This window comes from Lipophrys pholis (genome assembly GCF_963383615.2).
Source record: "Lipophrys pholis genome assembly, chromosome: 1".
NCBI lineage: Eukaryota > Metazoa > Chordata > Actinopteri > Blenniiformes > Blenniidae > Lipophrys > Lipophrys pholis.
The window spans coordinates 34,459,370-34,478,426 of record NC_137635.1 but is presented as its reverse complement, the minus strand read 5'-3'; the positions used below and the strand labels follow the sequence as shown (position 1 = coordinate 34,478,426).

At 40.9% G+C, this 19,057-nt stretch overlaps 1 protein-coding gene across 1 annotated transcript in view; it reads right to left on the bottom strand.

The window, feature by feature from the left end:
- dnah9l (dynein, axonemal, heavy polypeptide 9 like) overlaps positions 1 to 19,057 on the bottom strand; it is a gene marked incomplete at its 5' end in the record, with an annotated part of 36,307 nt that overhangs the window by 15,008 nt on the left and 2,242 nt on the right. The window contains 48 exons of the mRNA XM_080465067.1: positions 950 to 1,052; positions 1,193 to 1,358; positions 1,818 to 2,022; positions 2,109 to 2,282; positions 2,401 to 2,532; positions 2,627 to 2,777; positions 2,857 to 3,005; positions 3,114 to 3,241; positions 3,585 to 3,717; positions 3,939 to 4,016; positions 4,113 to 4,307; positions 4,458 to 4,550; positions 4,974 to 5,112; positions 5,203 to 5,319; positions 5,407 to 5,552; positions 5,683 to 5,839; positions 6,251 to 6,411; positions 6,491 to 6,622; positions 6,710 to 6,817; positions 6,904 to 7,029; positions 7,207 to 7,374; positions 7,667 to 7,885; positions 7,980 to 8,204; positions 8,586 to 8,708; positions 9,334 to 9,456; positions 9,644 to 9,802; positions 9,891 to 9,974; positions 10,198 to 10,356; positions 10,504 to 10,590; positions 10,786 to 10,902; positions 10,998 to 11,220; positions 11,312 to 11,481; positions 11,591 to 11,711; positions 11,818 to 11,873; positions 11,953 to 12,030; positions 12,150 to 12,485; positions 12,840 to 13,040; positions 13,393 to 13,584; positions 13,725 to 13,829; positions 14,383 to 14,578; positions 14,903 to 15,027; positions 15,096 to 15,233; positions 15,351 to 15,467; positions 15,970 to 16,137; positions 16,455 to 16,688; positions 16,766 to 16,977; positions 17,342 to 17,441; positions 18,258 to 18,453. Coding sequence (XP_080321193.1) covers positions 950 to 1,052; positions 1,193 to 1,358; positions 1,818 to 2,022; positions 2,109 to 2,282; positions 2,401 to 2,532; positions 2,627 to 2,777; positions 2,857 to 3,005; positions 3,114 to 3,241; positions 3,585 to 3,717; positions 3,939 to 4,016; positions 4,113 to 4,307; positions 4,458 to 4,550; positions 4,974 to 5,112; positions 5,203 to 5,319; positions 5,407 to 5,552; positions 5,683 to 5,839; positions 6,251 to 6,411; positions 6,491 to 6,622; positions 6,710 to 6,817; positions 6,904 to 7,029; positions 7,207 to 7,374; positions 7,667 to 7,885; positions 7,980 to 8,204; positions 8,586 to 8,708; positions 9,334 to 9,456; positions 9,644 to 9,802; positions 9,891 to 9,974; positions 10,198 to 10,356; positions 10,504 to 10,590; positions 10,786 to 10,902; positions 10,998 to 11,220; positions 11,312 to 11,481; positions 11,591 to 11,711; positions 11,818 to 11,873; positions 11,953 to 12,030; positions 12,150 to 12,485; positions 12,840 to 13,040; positions 13,393 to 13,584; positions 13,725 to 13,829; positions 14,383 to 14,578; positions 14,903 to 15,027; positions 15,096 to 15,233; positions 15,351 to 15,467; positions 15,970 to 16,137; positions 16,455 to 16,688; positions 16,766 to 16,977; positions 17,342 to 17,441; positions 18,258 to 18,453 — 7,225 coding nt within the window. The remainder of the gene's footprint in view (positions 1 to 949; positions 1,053 to 1,192; positions 1,359 to 1,817; positions 2,023 to 2,108; positions 2,283 to 2,400; positions 2,533 to 2,626; positions 2,778 to 2,856; positions 3,006 to 3,113; positions 3,242 to 3,584; positions 3,718 to 3,938; positions 4,017 to 4,112; positions 4,308 to 4,457; positions 4,551 to 4,973; positions 5,113 to 5,202; positions 5,320 to 5,406; positions 5,553 to 5,682; positions 5,840 to 6,250; positions 6,412 to 6,490; positions 6,623 to 6,709; positions 6,818 to 6,903; positions 7,030 to 7,206; positions 7,375 to 7,666; positions 7,886 to 7,979; positions 8,205 to 8,585; positions 8,709 to 9,333; positions 9,457 to 9,643; positions 9,803 to 9,890; positions 9,975 to 10,197; positions 10,357 to 10,503; positions 10,591 to 10,785; positions 10,903 to 10,997; positions 11,221 to 11,311; positions 11,482 to 11,590; positions 11,712 to 11,817; positions 11,874 to 11,952; positions 12,031 to 12,149; positions 12,486 to 12,839; positions 13,041 to 13,392; positions 13,585 to 13,724; positions 13,830 to 14,382; positions 14,579 to 14,902; positions 15,028 to 15,095; positions 15,234 to 15,350; positions 15,468 to 15,969; positions 16,138 to 16,454; positions 16,689 to 16,765; positions 16,978 to 17,341; positions 17,442 to 18,257; positions 18,454 to 19,057) is intronic.

Below are 19,057 nucleotides of genomic sequence, written 5' to 3'. Positions count from 1 at the left end.
GAAATTCTATTTATCAATTGGGAAAGCAGAGCAGGAAGGTTCATGGTGTGAATCTAAATGCTAAAATAACTTTTCTGAGTCGCGTTTGTAAATCGTCCCAGTGCCTGTGTTTTTTTTTTTTTTCTTATCTGCCTTTTATTGAGGTCTTCTTCCAATTCAAAGAAATGCTGGCAAATACGGAAAATTGAGACTCTGAATTGGTTGCATGTATCAGTGTGAGCATGAGTGATTTTTATATTTTTTTTAATTATTGTCTAAATCTATGTCACTGTGTGATGTGACCAGATCAAGATGTAAACTGTCTTCGAACTCTGACGTGCTGGCTGAGATAAGCTACAGTCTCCATCGACACGAGAAACAGCAAATATTGGAAAATAAATGGCTCAAGAATGACTTGAAAACTGAAACCTATCATATCACATTCTGAACAAGTTTATGAAAGCAGATTCAATTTGATTTGTGGGTATTTTTTTTTTATTTCAAAGGACAATGGAATTACCTCATTTCTGTCTTAATGCCTGTGTATACAGAATTTTGTTCATATCACTCAACCATCCACCATCTGTACCGTTTCATTAAACTCGAGGCGCTGGAGCCGTTCTCAGTTCACTATGGGCAAGCAATCACTCATTCGCCTATAATGTTTCTTTTTGGACTGTGGGAGGAAACTGAAGTACGAGGAAAACCCCACACACGCAGAGTGAGAACATATAATATCCACACACAAAGACCAGTAAGCCCAGGTATTCTTGCTATGAGAAAACAGTGCCAACCATGACACCAATGTGTGACCCTTGTTTAATACTCTATTTTCACACATCTGTTCTTTTCGAGCACTATTTAAATTGCTTACTCCGATTACGATTAATGTAAGAGTGATGAAAGCATTGCTGAAAATAGCATTTTTGTCATTTCTGCATGCAGTGTGGTTGTGTACACTTGGTTGTACTTGTAGTCGAGGGTTGATGGAGAAGCTTCCAGATGTCGGGTTCATACAGGTGATATACTGGCAATTATGAATTTCCTTCAGAACCAACCGTTGTCTGTCATACCTAAAAGAAACATTTAATCAGATTAAAAATCACATGCTATGTAATAAATGTACATAGTATATGTAAAGTGCTGTACATTTAGGCAGCATGAAAGCTCAGGGAGCTTTGAGAACGTGTCCATGTAACGCACGTCATCTCACCAGTGGCTATAGTCAAGATGCTGTCGTATGAGCGTGTGCGGCTGGACCGTCCCATAAACATCCACCTCAGGCATGTTGAGGTCATCTATGAAGTAGATGAGTCGCTTAGCCGTGGGAGGAGCAAATTTACGACCGGCTTTCTTCTCCAGAGGTTTTTCCAGGACACCTGAGGTCCACGTAGTGCAGGAAACAATTTGAGAAAATGACAAGACTGTGGATAATGTTTGCAGGAAATTATGCGCCTCAGATAGAAATGACTAAAATGTGAGGAATTATCGAAGGTCTGCTGCAGAGAATGGCGACTGAGGAGACATGAATAAATCCCTTTTACTGTTTGGAATGAAACTGCGATAAAGCAGAAAGGTTCTGATCCCATTTGCAGCCTAGCTTTTACCATAGTAAAAACTTATGTTGACATTTGATGCACAGAACAAAAATTTGCATGAAAAGATAAAACCTGGTAATATATCAGCAAACAAATTGAAGGTAGTTCAGCACAGCTTTCACTATTGATTTTGCACTCAGTTACAAGTGTAAGTACATCTTTTTTTTTTGGAGTGATAATTGCACATTCTTGTTTTGCTGGCATCCTGTAAAAATCTGTACAAATGTAGTTTTTCCTTACGCTGGAGCATGGCTGATGTAGTGTAGTAGTTGAAAGGGACTTTCGTCACCATGTAGTCTTCCTTCAGCTTAGCCACTTTGTCAGACACCAGGATGGTCTTGCCCACTCCTGCGTTTCCCACTAACATAATCGGTTTGCCTCTCTGGAGCAGCAGGTCCATAAAGTAGGTAAGACAGATGGTCTCTGGGGTATGGACCAGGACGGTCTGAAATAAACATTGCATCGTCTGAGTGGAAACGTTGATTCAGTGGCATTCATGTGACGTATGACATCTCTTCATAGCAGTCACACCTGCAGTGGCACATCAGGCTCCAGCTCAAACTGCACCATCTTCTCACTCCACGGAGTGAACTTCTTCGTCTCAGAGTCAATGAAATAGTCAAAGACGGTGCCTTGTGACGGAAACTTCACAGCCCTCATCTCCTTCGACCACCAGCGGCTGAATTCAGCACGGTAATCATTAAGCTGAAAATGGTTGTTGGGGTAAAGTATTAGTGTTTCGATGTAGTATAATTATCTGAATTAGAATGTATTTCATTGTGTAAAATACTGAAGTTGAGGCAGATATGAGGTCAGTACACACATGATCCTGGAAGAGAGCCCCACCAAAGGCCCAGACGCAGGCGAAGACAAAGTAGATCTCATACAGTTCTCTGGGAGAATCAGCTGGAGTGTTGTCTTCTGTCAATAGGCAATCCAGCAAGGAACACAGCGTCTGATCCGGTAAAAGAGGAAAATCCCATATATGAAAGGACAACAGCCAAGAAAAGGACCTCACCAATGTGCAACCACACACAGGCGTACTGTACCTGTACCATGCTGTTCTCTGGAATCGGGGTGATGGTTTTCAGATTGCACCTAACTTGTTCCAGGCAGTATGGCACATATTTATCAAACAAAATGGTCATGTTGGCTCGCTCTGATTGGGCCTGTCGGGTGTCTATCCAGCTTGTCACATAACTGAGAAGTTATCAGAGCCAGACCACAATTTGAGATACAAAAGGACACACTGTGTTCGTCATGCTTGTGTTTAACTTACGAGCTCCAGCCGAGGTCCTGCGGGTTGACATAGAGGATTCCTGCTCTGGACACAGTTGCAGGTGTAGCGGCCCTCAGATGGGAGATCTCAAAGAGTAAACGCATGGAGGACGACAAACTAATCCTCTCGTTACTGGCAAGAGTCAGAACCTGAAGAGAAGAGGGATAAACAGACTGAAGGTATCATTCAGGAAAATTGCATCCAGTCTAAAACCGACACATTAAAAAAATCAAAAACCAAAAGAGATATGCTCTGACCTTATTGTCATCCATAACGGTGTTCAGAGACTCAATCCACATTGGGTCAATATCCCCATCCAAAACAATCCATTTGGGTCCGTCGTGGCCCACTGATGTCAGCTCTCTCATAGTAGACGAAAATAGACCTGAAGTAAAGTAAAATATCAAACAATAAATAATATACAGTGACATCAGTAGGATTCTTTTAATTCTGCCACCACCATACTATTAAGGCTGCTGCTAAATGTTGCTGTAGTAAACCAAAGTCACAAGCAGAAATTCAGCAAAATATGAAAGCTCCTTAAACAGGAGGTGGCTGTGAACCAGTAAAGTACTTCAACTTTCCAATTAATGCTGAGAGGAGGCTTTGGAATAAATTATCCAAAATAGCTCCCACCTGACAGTGACCCAAATCTGGAGGGAACGCTTGTTTTCTTGATCATTATTTATTGCTCATTAAACCTCTTGTATAATCTTTAAGCTTCTAACCATCTTTCCACTCTCTGGTAGCAGGATGTAAATATCCAAAAAGCTCATCCGTGGTGACAGCTTTCGGGTTAATATCATTCCAGATAGGCTTCATCTTCATGTTTGCATAGGTCCTGTGGAGGGTCTTCAGGATCTAGTGAATAAACATCATACATTTTACATTTCAAACACTAAACTGTGTTTTAATCACAGAAATCCTTTCATTGTTGAAAGGAATCTCAAAACATGGTATTAGTTAATAGGTCAGGCATGAGGTGCAAAGGTAATTGGACATAAACTATTGTTCAAATGAAAAGCCAAAACACTTTTTGCATGTCATGCATATTTAATTTGAAAGCAATAAGCAGAGTTAACCTGGCTCTTTCCCGTGCCTGGTCCACCTACAACAAACACAGAGTGCCTGACAGCCAGCAGCTCCTCTAACTGGGTCACCTGTAAGCATCGGGTCGTACATTCAACAGTCTTTATCACCATCTCTTCCCAGTTGAGACATTTTGATATTAAGCACATGCAGTACCAGAGAAGCACCTTAAGTATGAAGTTTTCCTCTGGCTGTAGACGCAACTCGGTGACCGACTGCCGAACAGCATTTTCTAGTTTCGGGTCTCTCTTCCTTGGGACATCCAGCTGAGGAAACAGGTCGCTGATGAGCCCAAGGAATATGGGAACATCACTGGTCACTATCTTAGGCAGGTTGAAGTCCCTCAGAGCGCGCATCAACACCTGGAGAGACAATGATCCTGTCAAGTTTTGATTGTCATCATGTAAATGTGGTGATATACAAAAACTTGTGGCAAAAGCAAACTTTCAAATTTCTTTAGACCCACAAAAAGGAATTCAAAAACGTTTTGTGTAAATAATCACTTCACAGACCTGTTCCTCAGGTCTGCTGCGTTCCTCTCGTTTCAGGGATCCAGCTACAACCAGGACAGACTTGATAGCCCGTAAACCCCAATCATAGTGATCCTAACAGTGATGACAATATTAACATACTTACCGTAGCTCAAAGGAGAATTAAGATGTATGCTATTTATCAATGAAGTGGTTTTACTATACTTGTTGAATATGCCATTATATGAGATGGGATGTCTTGTAACTTTACATTATGTGTCGATTGAAAGTATGTTTGAAAGCACCTGATATGATTTTTTCTTTTTATGTTCACTATTCTATCTACAAGTAACTCCGTAAACAAACATGAAATGCATACTAATTCAGTTTTTATGTCAAAAGTGTATTACCAAGAAAAGGTAGACAGATGTGTTTAGGTTTTTTTTTTATAACTACTTTACTTCAACATTTACCTTGGAGGTTACACTCACCTTGATATCACACAAAAAATTGCTTTTGAATATTTTATGCCTTGACAAATTAGTTTTATGTTTGTACCTGTTTTGATAACAGCTCCTTGCACAGAGTGTAGAGGCTGATAAATTTGCGTGCCAGAAGACGAGCATCGATGAATCCTTCAGCCACCAACATGATCTCACAGATGAGCTCAAAATCTGGGATCACCATTGCACAGGGCCTGAACATTTAGCAAATATAAGAAAAAACATTACTAATTTCAAGCATCTTTTAGACATACTGTTTAAGTCTACTTGTGATCATATCAAACCTGAACAGAGCCTTCAGGTTCTCTGGGAGTTCAGCCCTGCCTGCATAACCGGGGTTCAGAGTGATGAAGATTCCCACTGTGGACTTAAGCTCAATCTCTTCCCCAAGGAAATGAAACCTACAGATACACAGTAGTAATTACAGATGGTTGTAAATAGAGTTGGCGGAAAAAACACATACAAATTCAGTTTTTTGCATCATATACCTTTGTTTTTTATTGCGTACAGCATCCTGTATGGTCTTAACCTGGACAGCCACCACAGACAGAACATCCACTGAGATCCTGTTAAATTCATCGAAGCAGCCCCAGACTCCAGTCTGAGCCAGGCCTTTATAAATATTACCAATGGACTGAAAGAATAATTGAGGCAGACATGGGATGTGACGGATGGATGGAATACAAATAGAGGAAAAAAAACGAACAGGTGATATTCCCCCCATTAATGGACACCAGTTCGAACATCTGCTCGGCCCACACTACCTTGTAGTCCATCTGCTCAGAGCAGTTGAAGACATACACCATGATACCCAGGGAGCGCCCCAGGTCCTTAGTCGTTTCTGTTTTACCAGTGCCAGCTGGGCCTGATGGGGCACCACTCATAGTCAGATGGAGCGACTGAGTCAAGGTTATGTAACACCTGGGTGAGAATAAAATCCCAATGAAAAAATGTCATAAAGCTTGCTTACTCCTTATTAAACAGGCTACAGATGTGATGGGAGCCTCATCTTCCCTTTTATAACTACACTTCGTGTGTGTGTCTTTTTAATGGAACGTTGAAAGACCAGCAATCTTTGTTTATCCCTTTGTTTATTTGTGTATATGAGTTGATACCTTCTACTAGTCTGAGCTCTGCTTATTAGAAATTTTGTGATTGTGGATTAAATTTAGTAATATAAATGACAAAATCTTTAGTTAATTTAGCAGATGGTCCAGAAGTCAAAAGTAGTTAAAAGTTGTTTGCGGTTGCTTCACCCAGTTCTGAGAAGGTGTTCCTTCATAAAAATAGACATTTTTAATCATGCGTACATTTTAAAAACTGAGTGCAAACCTGTCAGTGAGTGGGGTGATGACCAGTCTGTTAGTATTCCCCAGGTATTCGTAGCTGAACTGGAACTGGGCGTCACAGATATTAACGTAACAGTGTCTCGTTTCTTCATCCCAGCGATGGCGTAACTGGGACAGCCATGCAAATGCCTGTCCCGTCGTCACCTAACAGAAACACCAGTAGAAAGATTTAACCACTTTTATGTGACTAATTTGGAATGATTTAGGCTAAATCTAGGACAACCTTTTGAGTAATTAGATTGGCGACAACATCTCGAGCATGAACGTCAATGGTGCAGATGGTCATAATTTTCTGTCGGTCTCCAGGAGTTAAATCTCCCGACAGCATGTGGATCAGCGAGTTGAGCTGTGTGATCTAGGAAACCAGAATCCAGCAAACATCACTGAGAAAAAAACAAACCATGGGTTCTCCTTCCAACCTGACCTTACCCTGTAGGACTACCTGTTTTTTGTTGTAGTCCTTAAGAGCCGTCTCAAATCCTTCCTCCACCCTCTCAAATGCAATGCCCACATCAGTGGCCCACCACACCTGACTTCCAGTCAACCCCACCTGCGAAACAATAAGGGAAACAGATAATTTGTTTGTCTTTATGAAGGTAAAATTGCTGCTTCAGAAAGTATATGAGATTCAGAGACCTGTGCAGGGTAGTCAAAGAGCCACTGGTCTCTGGGTTTGTCTTCATAAGCAGTTACAGCCTCTTGGATCTCTTTACGGACTGTACAGCGCATAGTGTTCTCTAATGCACTTAACCAACACTCTGCCTGAAGAAAGACAAAAATAAGATCATTTAAAAAAATGGGAAAAGTATGATGCAAAATAAAACATCTGCATGATCATGAAATGATGTCTTGTTGACAACGTACAGAGAAAGTTACAGGTATACCAAATGAGTGCAAATGTACTTGCACACAGAGAAATCAAATTTAGTTTTTCAATACCTGTCCTTCACAAGGGCATGGCTCAGAGAATGAAACATATTCTCCCTCACGACTGTACATCCCTATAGCAACTGCCACCCCGTCCTCTTCACCTCCTCCATCTCGATTCGAGTCCTTGAAGCGAAGATCTGCTATATTGTCAAACAGCTTCAACAAGTGTCTGGTCACCTGGGAAGACACACAAATGCACATGCATAGTCTAAATGTTTACTTTGGACTTTGGGAGGACATTTTTAGCTGGATAAAATCCTGAAAACCCTACTCAGAAATTATCCCAGGTCCAGACTTGAACCGCAACTTCAATCTCATGGCACTTTAGAAATGAACAATCTCACTTTTCATCTCTTATCTTTAGTCATTTTGTTTTCTTAGACAAACAGTTAAAGTGATGAATGGAATATGCAAACAATATCTGTTCAAGCGTGCCCTTGGAAAACATGATCAGGTTATAATCCCTCACCTGTTTGGGCTGTGTTCCTTTGGAGACAATCTCCAACAGATCTGAGGCGGAGACAAAATAAAATCTGGGAAATGTGAGTCTCTTGGTCTCCAGGTACTCAGCCAGGGCCTTTTCGCACACCGACAGTCGCTGTTGTAAAGTTTCCAGGCTCTCCAGGAAGCCTGGCTGGTTTGTCACATCCACAACGTTACTGTTTTTCACCACCTCAGTCATCAAGCTCTGGATGAAAGACAAGGGAACACGGATAAAGACAAAAGGTAAGCAGACACTTGCATAAGGAAGAATGCTGGACGTCGTCTCTGTATGTGTCTACCTGAAAGTCAGTGTGGATGCCTTTAAATCGTTCAGCATCATTGGCCAACTGGCACCGGATGTCATGGCTATTGGTGAAGATGCTGTTGAGGTGAGCCCAAGTCCTCTGGACAGACATCCAGGACGTGATGACGAGGTCAGCCACCATCAGCTTCCTCTGCCATCCGCTCACTTCGGCCTGGAAATACTCCACGTACTTACTCATCAGGATGTTCTGCAGCTGCACCTGAAGAGTTTGGATGGATTGTGACACAGAACATGAGAATATCCACAGGTTCTATTCTGTAAATATATATTTTGATTTACAACTAGATTGGTATGATTTATTTCTGTTCTATTACATTAAAATCATAAAATAAATCTTGATTAGAGTTATACTGTGGTAAGCCTGCAGAGCTCATTTTATCTCCTTTCTTGTGTGTGTTTTTTTTTTTTTTTTTTTTTTTAATTTTCTAGATATCATAAACAGCCTAGAAGGTATGGATATGAGAAGTATGGATGCTAAATCCTGTCAGTGGGGAATAAAATGAACAAGCTTAAGCTCTTCATACTTCACAAGAAGCTAACAGAATGAAGCACATATTAAGATTCTGCTACAAAGGGTCACCTGGTTGTCCTCCAGTGTCTCTATTAGATTCTCATCTGCCTTCAGCAGAGCGGTTCCTGTGCTGGTATGAGTCTCATATGACAGCGACATAATACTCCATGTCTGGGTTATCTCTGCCAAAACCTATACAGTTGAGGATGAGCAGGGCAAGTGGATTACCAATATGACACTGGCCCCAAGGGAGAACAAACAACAACAAAACCCCCCAAAGTGGAATACAGTGCATCTTTTTTAATTGTCATTGCAACGATGAGATAAAGTTTACACTTTCGAGAAGGAAAACAAGTTTTTCAGACATGACCACATACCAGCTGACCTCATCTGAAAGGGGTTCATAAAATTAATTTGTTGATCTTTTGTGTCAAATTTATTAGAGCCTCCGGGTCACATTTCGCAATATTTGAGTGGATTGTCCAATAAAATGCTTGCACAGTAACTTTTAATTTGGTACATTTTTTTTAGCACAACTCCAAATGTTTCTGTCTATCGTACTGCAAAGTGGTGAAATTACTAGAAAGCCTACAAAAAAAAGTGAAATTTCAACATTATGCCATTATGCCCAAAAATCCCCACATTTCCCATTTGCAGCATTTAAAGTAGTTTTTACAAATCCACAGTAAAGCTTTGATGCTAATGGTATCATGCAGGATTTGGCTCATATGTGACACCCCTGGATTATATCAAAATGGATGCCTTGTCAATCATCATAGCAGTGTGTTATTACAATACAATTGATATGAATTTCTACCTTCTCAATTGCCATTTCTTTCACAGCCTTGTCCACAATATTCTTCACCTCATCCTCTACACGATGAAGCTGTAATTCCAGCAGGTCCCCCAGGGTGGTGCCCTCACCCATCACAAACCTGACCTGAGGTCCAAAACACACACAGAGGAGACAAGTGGGTTCAAAATTCAGGTTTGGATAATTGGGTTTGATTTACCTGGCCGGAACTTTGCTCAGTAGATTAACTGAGGACAAGAACCCTGATAAAAATCATATATTTGAATTAGACAGAATGTGACACAGTGAAGCAGCAGTAAAGACATCCTCGTACCCCCGTGCTGTTCATGAGCTGCTGCCAGTGTCTCTCCCTGACAGCGGAGTTTTGTAGCTCGTTGACAGCTCTCAGGGAGGTCAAAAGGTTTTTAACAGTGGATTCCAAACCCACATAGACATCCCACAACCGCACTTCCTTATCCAGCATCTTCATCTCCTATGAAATACAGCAGCTATACTTGTAAGTATCTGTTTTGAATTTCAGAATGAATTAACAACTTATTTTCCTCCCGAGTTTGTCATACTTTAGCAAAACGCCTTAGCTCCATGTCCATCTGCTCAACATTGATCTCTTTCCATGGAGTTTTGGTCCAATCCTCAATACTGGTCTGGAATTCACAGGAGATTAAAAGCATTATATAAGCACTTGTTGACCCAAAAAGGATCTCTCCCCCCCCCGGATCATTGACATTCTACAATGGAAATTAAAGCACTTTGTAAATTGTAAAACACATCAATCGATAGGATTCATCTCAGAACTTGAGCATAAGTGTGTAAGCTCCATACTGACGCTGCCTGGTCAATGTTTTGTATTGTGATTGCAGTGCACACCTTCACAAAGATGACCATGTCCCAGACTGCTTTGACGAGAATAATGTCGGAGCGACACTGGCGCAGCTGCTTGTAATCCGGAAAGCTGACCTCAAACAAATCAGCCGTGTCCTGCAATTTCTTCATTTCCATCTCCATCACTGCTACTGCTCGATTAGACTACAGACAGACATTTTAATAGGCTATTAATTCCCACTGCATAGCCTGATTGATTTCCTTCAATGATATGCTGTGGATTATTTCGGATAAAATAACTGGTAAGGTTTTCTTTTTTTAAAGCCAGCAAAAGAAAGTCGCACCGCTCACCTTATCAATTAGTTTATATGGCTCCACCACATTGATCTTGAAGATTGATTCAGTTCGAAATTTTTCCCTGAACTCATACTGCTTGACCTAAAATGTTAAAACAAGACAAGTTCGGGATTCATGCTGAGTCGCCTTCATTTCTCCATCCATCACTGCAGTCACTAGGGGATGTGGTGTCATATATAATGCAGGATAGAAGGTAAGAAGGCTTGTATGTCAGATACTGAGCTCTTTGTAAGAGGTTGCCACATGACATCCTATCCCACTCGCACACAGCCTCACCTCGAACCGCACACATTTCCTGCGGATTACCGAAACTTCATTTGATTGTAGTGGTGCCACTTCGTGTTTGACTGTAAAGGCTATTTTTCTGAGGCTCTTCCACTTTTCGGGCAGTTCCTGTGTTTGAGGTTGAGGAGCAAAGACTTACACTGATTACCCGACATAACCACTATCATTTATGAAAATCTGTGCGCTTGTGCATTGGTACACACTTCAAGTTGTGTGTAGACACTCTCTGGGAGTTGCTGGCCATAGGTTTTGAGAAGTTCAGCGGTAGATTTGAGCGGCTTGAAGTGTTGTTCAATGCTGATTTGTCTGTCTCTGATGGCCATGAGGTGCCCCATTATGTCTACCAGACCTGCATAGTCGCCATCTGATACTTTGGCAGAAAGACCCCGAGCTGTGTCCTGGACAAAAAGGGAAAGCTCCCTCACACTGTGGAGTAAAATGAGTTAAGAAGTGACATTATTTCTTTGTCATTTCTCAAAACTTTGGGTGTCAAGTGTGTCTTTCAAGTGTATCTGACCTCTGGTTTACATGGTTGAGAAGGTGCTCTTTAAACATCCAACTCCACCTCTTGATGACGTTCATCAGTGTGTGTTTGAAGGGTCTAATGTCCAGCTGCAACCAGCCGGAAAACACCTTGCTGTCCTCCATTTTGCTCACTCGTACATACAGGGACTCAAACAGATTTATCTGGATCAACAAAGGTACAGTCAAATTAGTCTGATTATTGAGATTTCCAAACACCACTTTGAATATTCAGAGTTAAAGGACCTATTGAAAATACAAATGTGCAACATACTTGCTCTTTAAAGTTGTCCAGCGTGGGCGGGTTCTTCTTTAATTCATAGTCGGCATACAGCTCAGCTTCCTCTGTGCTTAGCACATGGCCATAAAGTAGAAACTGCCTCATAAACTCAGTCCTGCAGATGTTGAAAAGAAAATACCAGACACTTAAAATGCACATGTCTACATTAAATATAATTGATAATGTAAAAAACAGAGAAAAAAACCCCACACACATCTTACCTGTCATCAGTCCAGAGGTAGCGGTAGCTGGAAAAGGATGCCTGGTATTCTTTGACCTATCAATCAACAAAATCTTTGTAACTATGCAAAAAAAAAGAAAGAAAAGCTCACGCGAGCAGTAAATTAGAGACTCACCTTAGCAACAGCGGCACGTGCACGTGAGCGGATTATGTGGCACATTTCAGACAATTCATCAATTTCATTTATGTCACACTGTGAGGTAGAAAAAAAAAAAAGAAGACTGCATATGAAACGGGTGCCACACATGCAAATGTAAACATCTGTATGCACAATGTGCACAGTGCAGATCTACAATGCAGTCTGCACAGCACCTGGTAGTTGTTCTGCTGCTTGTGGACTGCCACTCTGGGAATGAACGATGCCATGTTTGTGATGTTGGTCACCATTTTATCCACAATATCATAGAAGTTGCCACTGTGGCTTAAGTCTAATGAAGGGTCAAAGGTCATCTCATTGCTGTTGAGCACCAGCTGCACTTCAAACAGTGGTGTAATGCGCTGGGCGGCATCAGTGTTGTCCATTAAGTACTGCAGGGAGCTGCGGACTGCGCTGGAGAAGCCGCACAGGATCACTCGGTCCACATATTCTGTGTACGCCTGCCATTCACTGCTGTCCAGATCCTTCGCACCAAGCAGAGACTGACTCTCCTGGAGTACAATTGAAAATGGAAACGTGTTCAAGTTGTCTGTCTCTCCATTTATAAGTGACCTTGAATGACAATGAACATGTACATATGCAAGACACAATAATGTTAATATCCATCTTCAGTCTTTTGGCAGACTCATTCCAGCCACACACTACAACCCACTACAACAATTAATAGCCACAGGAGGAGGCTGAAGGGCAAAAAAAACGAGATGAAAAAATGTGTACTTGTAGTCCCGAAAAGGTACATAAATTGCATAAATAAGATGGCAAAATGCCCATATTTTCACTCAGATTCAAAGTAATTTTGCTTAGTGAACTGAACGATGCATATCAAGAGGGAGATGTGAGAATACCTGCAGTAGTTTGTGTATCTGTTCTCCCGTGCTGCTGATGAGAGAATGCTGTTTGGAAACACTCTCTTCAATGTCGGAGAAGATAAGGAGAGTGGAATCACGACTCTTTCTGGTGATGAAAGCCCGGTTGCTAAATTTACCCATGAGGGCCTGGATGGCTTCCACATTAGCTTTACTCTTCTGGACACGACTAGAGATGCTCTGGCAATAGCAAAAAAGAGCATCTATTACAACCGATAATTACATTTCCTGGTCAGCAGCATCATGTTGCTCTCTGTTTTTCAAGTGCTCGCTATCAAGAGGAAGTGCTATGGGATGGAGCCACAGCTATAATTAAAGAAAATTGGCTTGGACCACATAAAGACTGTGCCATTTTATGCTACACAATCACAAACTGCCAGCCTTTTTATATATCAGCCCACATTGTGGCCAACCCTTAGACACATTTATCATAATGGTGCAAAAATGTTATCAATACGTGCACTAAAAAGCTGTTGTTTGCTGCTGGTGCAGTGAAAGCATTTCCCCTAAATAGATGGGAAATTATCAGTACCTTGACCAGGTCTCGTGTGTTTTGAATGTAGTCCCAAAGGTCATCGTCAGCCCAGGTCAGCTCTTGCAGGGCTGGGCCCAGCTGTCGCTTCATGCCAGCCATCTCCTCCTTCACCAATCCCAGCTCAACAGCCAGGATGGTGCTGTGGAGCTTGTTGTACCACTGGGTCACTAACGTCAGTGTTTGTGTGTACTGCATGACAAAATGCAAAGTTAACACATGAACCGATCATTTTGAACACATTTCACAGATCAACATTTATAGTCACAGGTTTCATGAATAACGTATTTTGCCAGTATTGGGCAACAGAGGCTATAAAGTGAGGCACCCACCACATAAAGTCTCTCTCGCTTTGAATATAGATGGAGAGCAGCTTTAGGAATGTTTTGGTTCTTCAAAATGCCCAGATACTTAACTTCTCTGAGCACTGATGCGAGCTGGAGAGAGCAGGCGAGAAAGACAATATAATAAACACGGAAAGCAACACTTAGTTTTAGAGTTGTAAATATTCATCAGTACTAAACTTTTATGGACAACCCTTTTACTTGTCTGACTTCTTAAAAACATTGCGGGACTTTCCATAATTATTTATACATTGTGGTTATTGCAGCTCGTGCAGAACAGTTACTATTTCTGCTGAAATCAAACTGATGTAACTTCTTCCCATATTATATATGTATTTATCACAAAAATGGTTACATGAAAAATAGTTGTGCATTGGTTTATTCTGGATTCAGAAAATACAGTGTTAGTTTCTTACAATCGGAGTTTGTTCTGTTTCTTTTAAGCATTAAAAAGCTGTCTGACACAATCTGTAATTCTTAAATTCAGAATGAATGTATTTCATACAATAGATTCTTCATTGACCTTCAATATGTGGGAACATCTTTTTTTCCAATTTCTACAGCACTCACTGCGAGTATTTCATTTCTTAGTAAAAATGTCCATATACAGTATTTGCAATGAATGTACAATCTTTGCTGGTCTTACAGCAGGACTGAAGTTGACTTGGAACAGGCCTGTCTCAGTGTCCAGTGTCAACAGTGGTTCCTTGAGGTGTGTCTGACAGATTTCTTCAAGTCCCTCAGTCCACTCAGAAAACAACTCCTCATCATGTTGGTCCAACACCTCCAGGACCCTTTCACACTTCTGGAGAACAATGTCTGCCTCAGCACAACCCAGAGGCCTGGAAAGAAAAGAAAAGGAATATCAGTTTTAGGAACAAAGAGTGTAGAGGTTGCATTATCATCTTCATCAACAAGTAAACAAGCTTTGACCAATGTATAAGATTCAGTTTCCAAACTGACAAATTTCAAATACTGCATTTCAAATGAACTGATAGAAATCATAATTATTTCAATTGGTTTAGTGTTCCAGACATTAAAACAATTAAAATAAATCAGTTATATCTGTAAATGAATGCATATAAAAGCCATTAGATCTGTTAAGGTGAGACCTCACTCAGTATAATTGCATTTGTCTGGGCTTGTGAAGTGGGATTGATCCGTACATATGAGCCAGCTGGCAGAGGTTACTCCGATTGGTAAGGATGCGGGTCCTAAGTTCCTGTGACCATTTGAGGTTTCCGGCCACCAAGGGCATGTTTTTTCCCAGGATTGCACAGCCCGATTGCAGCTGAAAGACAAGTGCAAATGAATTGGACGTCTCCTCCGTGAAGGCAGTGTGTTAAATAGCTCTCTCACCCCATCTCTGTGTTGATCTAGTATAAACTGGCAGAGGTCTATCTCCTGGCTGAACATGCTCAACAACACGTTGTAGTTAGGTGAAAACAGCTGATGAATTCTGGGTCTCTCAAGAAGGGTGCCAAAAATTTTCAGCAACTAGATGGGAAGAAGAAAATTGACAGGATGTATGTTAGACAAATGATTAACACAATCCCCCCCCCCCACACACACACTAAATTGTGTGCTTTAAGTGTAAACCTGTAGCAGACACACCTTAAAGGCTGACTTGAGGTTTTTTGAGTGCTGAAAAGCCAAATTGAGGAGAGTCCCCAGCCTCTGGTCAAAGTCTCTGTTCTGCTCCACAAACCGTCTGTAGTGACGTTCAAACTCCTAGAGGCATCAGACAGGAAATTATTGATGTTTTTGTCACTTTGTTATGAGAAAGATATCATTCCATTTATATTAACAGTCAATTTTTATTCCATTAAATTTTCAGGCCAGGCCTTCAAGTTCTCCTCAGTCCTGTTAATAAGTATTGGCTGGAGAAACACACACACACTTGAGAAAAATGTAATTCAACACTGATCAATTTGTGATTGAGTTCCTCATCTAAGGCGCACTGCAAGCTGTTGTAAAATATCTGAGAAAATTAAATATTGATGCTCGGTCTAATAATGACTCCTGTCACCGATGCTTATGTGTTGCTTAGCAACTACTTTGATTTGCTACCTTTCAATTACTGCACTGCTGTGCAGGAAAATAACATCTAATTATTATTTTTTATTAGTTTGCTGAGCCTGTCAATGCCAGTTACAAATCACTGCGAGTAGCAACCCATTGGGGCTTATTAAAAAGCAGTGTGATATCGAAGACAGCCGCAACAAGGTCTCACGTCATTAGTATAGTCCAAGGGGTCATATTTGCTTTCTCTGAGTGTCCGCCAGCAGTCATGAAACTCCTCGCTCATGCTGAAGACCATCTCACTTAGGATTTTCCCTCGGGATCCGCCAAGTTCAATCTTTTCCAATTTCAGAAAGTCTAAAGCTGCGGCAAAAAGCTCCTTTGAATGAGATGAGAGAAACAAATTTATAATTAGAGCGAGGTAAACAGTGTTAAAAAATACTCTGGGTCAGACGGCATTTTACAACAATAAATTAAGACAATGGGGTCAAAATTGCAAAGTATTATAAGATGTCATGCTACAGCCCAGAACCTTTATCAAACTACTCACTCAAGGCTAGATATTTACATGCACAAAAACTGTGCAGAAAAACAAATGACAAAACTTTTTGAACAATTATTACATGTTTTGAAGTGTGGGATACTGTAGCTCCTTTCCTTTATTTATTTTAAAAGTGATTTAAAACCCACACAGACCTCGATCATAAGAAGCCTTTCCATGATGCGGTCTGATCGCCTGAACACAAGAGTAGCAGGAAAGTCCCACAGCTTGACGCTCTGACCGTGCTCGTAGTACTGTGGGATCCTCTGGCGGTAAGTGTGAAACAACTGCTTGAAGTTGCGCAGAACCAAGATGCTTATCTGTACTCTCTCCATACCTTCCTCGAGCTCCATCTTGAACAGTTCTTCCGGAATGAGGTAGGCAAAGGCCTGAGGAACACAGAGAAAATCGTCATGGGGATTTGTTTAGCTCTCTTCACTTTCTCATGGGCATCCATGATTTGTACCTTGTCAATGATCAGGTTGCAGAACTCCTGCAGAAGGACCACCATGCGCTGTGGAGTGCAGTAGTACTTGGAGTGACTCCAGATGAGGCAGAGCGTGTGAAAAAGAGGAGGCAGCAGAGTGTCCACCTGAGGAAAACTCCTCTCTTCTAAATTGCTGATCTGTCTCCTCAGAGGACGTAGATACAGATCTATATCCTCCGCTTCCAGCACGGCTGTAATAATTACATCCAGCATTATTTTGTGGATAACACAATCATAACAGAGGCCTGCTGCTGCCCTGATAGCTGTTTTCTGCTGCTAAAATAGGTTAGCAACAATGTAAATATAATTTGCCACACTCAAACAAAACTCAATTTGTCATTAAAAACACAAAATTATCTATACTATATTAGCAGTTATCTTAGTAAATAAATAATCTATGCTGGGGGGGTTGATTGCTATAGTACATAGACAACGAATGCGTAATTTGTTTCCGAAGCAAAACTAAATGAAGAGAAGTTAGGCTGTGAGAGATAACAGAATGAGAAAATTAATTAGTTCATTAGCACAGACAAATAACAGGTAATGCTGATTTACCCTCATTGACTTTGAGGCAGACGCCCTTAAAGGCAGCGTGGTAGCTGCTCTTGACTCTTCGCAGGATTTCCATGATTTGCTTCACTTTGTAGCTCTGGATCTGAAAACAGTAAACATATAGAATCCATAAGGAATACTAACGAAAGATTTTAACTGGCACTGATCAAATGCTGAGAATATCTTTGAGTCTGGTGAGCTTGTCTTTCAAACGGCATAAATTTGAGTCATGTCTAAATATGTTGCAACTCTTTCCATCACTAACAAACAGTGGTACTATAGTAAATCCCCACATGACATTGGAGATATCATAAAAGCAGAAATTAGCTGGGGAAATGGACCATAAGTAATCCAACCATCCAATTAAAATTGCACCATGTAAACTGTTTTTTCTGATCAACCAGTGGTGGATGACTGAGATTTTGGACGTTTGGTGTGACCCTGATTGTGATCCGATCATACCGATGTGCAGTAAATGCCACATCACGTTTCTTCCTACTGTCACATGCCTATTTCATAACATCACCACATGACGCTTCACACGGGGTGTTTTGAGAAAAAAGGCAGAACTGATTCACGCAGATAGAAGAGAACGCTGACCTTGAACAAACTGTGAGGATCTAAAAGAATCAACTCACATCAAGTTCGGCTTTACGGTTTAAAAAAGAATTGCAAAGCAAAACACAATGAGCAAAGAAATCCATTTTTATTACTTAAAATCCACTGATTGTATAAGACGATCTTCTTGGCGCATATAAACCATCACATCAGTCTGACCACTGTATTTAGTGATGATTTAGTCCTTTGAAAACATAAATGTAAACCATTGCTCTATGTACCAGTGGAAGTTTACTTTCCTCACTTCACATCATGCACCGCCTGGAGCCCTTCCAAATCTCCACGCAGTCAGAAAACATACTTGCGACTGGATGCCCAGCAGGTTTTCCCTCTGAGTGGTCCAAAACTGGAGCTCAACGTTGGGGCCTGGGTGGTCTCCCTGGAGCAGCGCCATACCAGAGTCTTTCTTCAGCACATTCCAAATCTGTCCGGACCACTGAACTATCAGAGTTTCTATAGAGTATAACAAGCCATGGTCCAGTGGCCATCCAGTTGGGCTGAGGGGGGAATCAGTGTGTGTAAAAGAACAATATGAGCTTTGGCTAAATGTACAGTACGAAAACTACAAATTTACAAAGTGAATCATTTCCCATGAATTCTAAGGCTTCAGGGTAACATTTAATGTAAAAAGGTATTCAAACTTAAAATCAAAGTTGAGTTCCCATTAAAATAAAATAAAAATATTTCAATGAGCTTCAGTTGCTATATTTATTGACCACATAACTGCTTTTCAAACTTTAATGCAAAAATGTATTGACTTAAAATTATATTTTCAACCAAGCACTCCCTGACACACACACACACACACACACACACACACACACACACACACACACACACACACACACACACACACACACACACACACACACACACACAAAGTTGTATAGAATAATATTGTCAGCTGTTTTCATTGAGTAAGCAATTTAGTTTTTTTCAAACATTATAGTGTCGAATCACAACCAGTGCTACTGATTCCATAGTATTACAAGAGGTGTACATGTTCGAATGCCACAACCATAAAAGGGATGCACAAAGTTAAAACAAATTTTTTTTACTTTAGTACATTTCACAACTTTCTTACTTTTACTTAAGTAAACA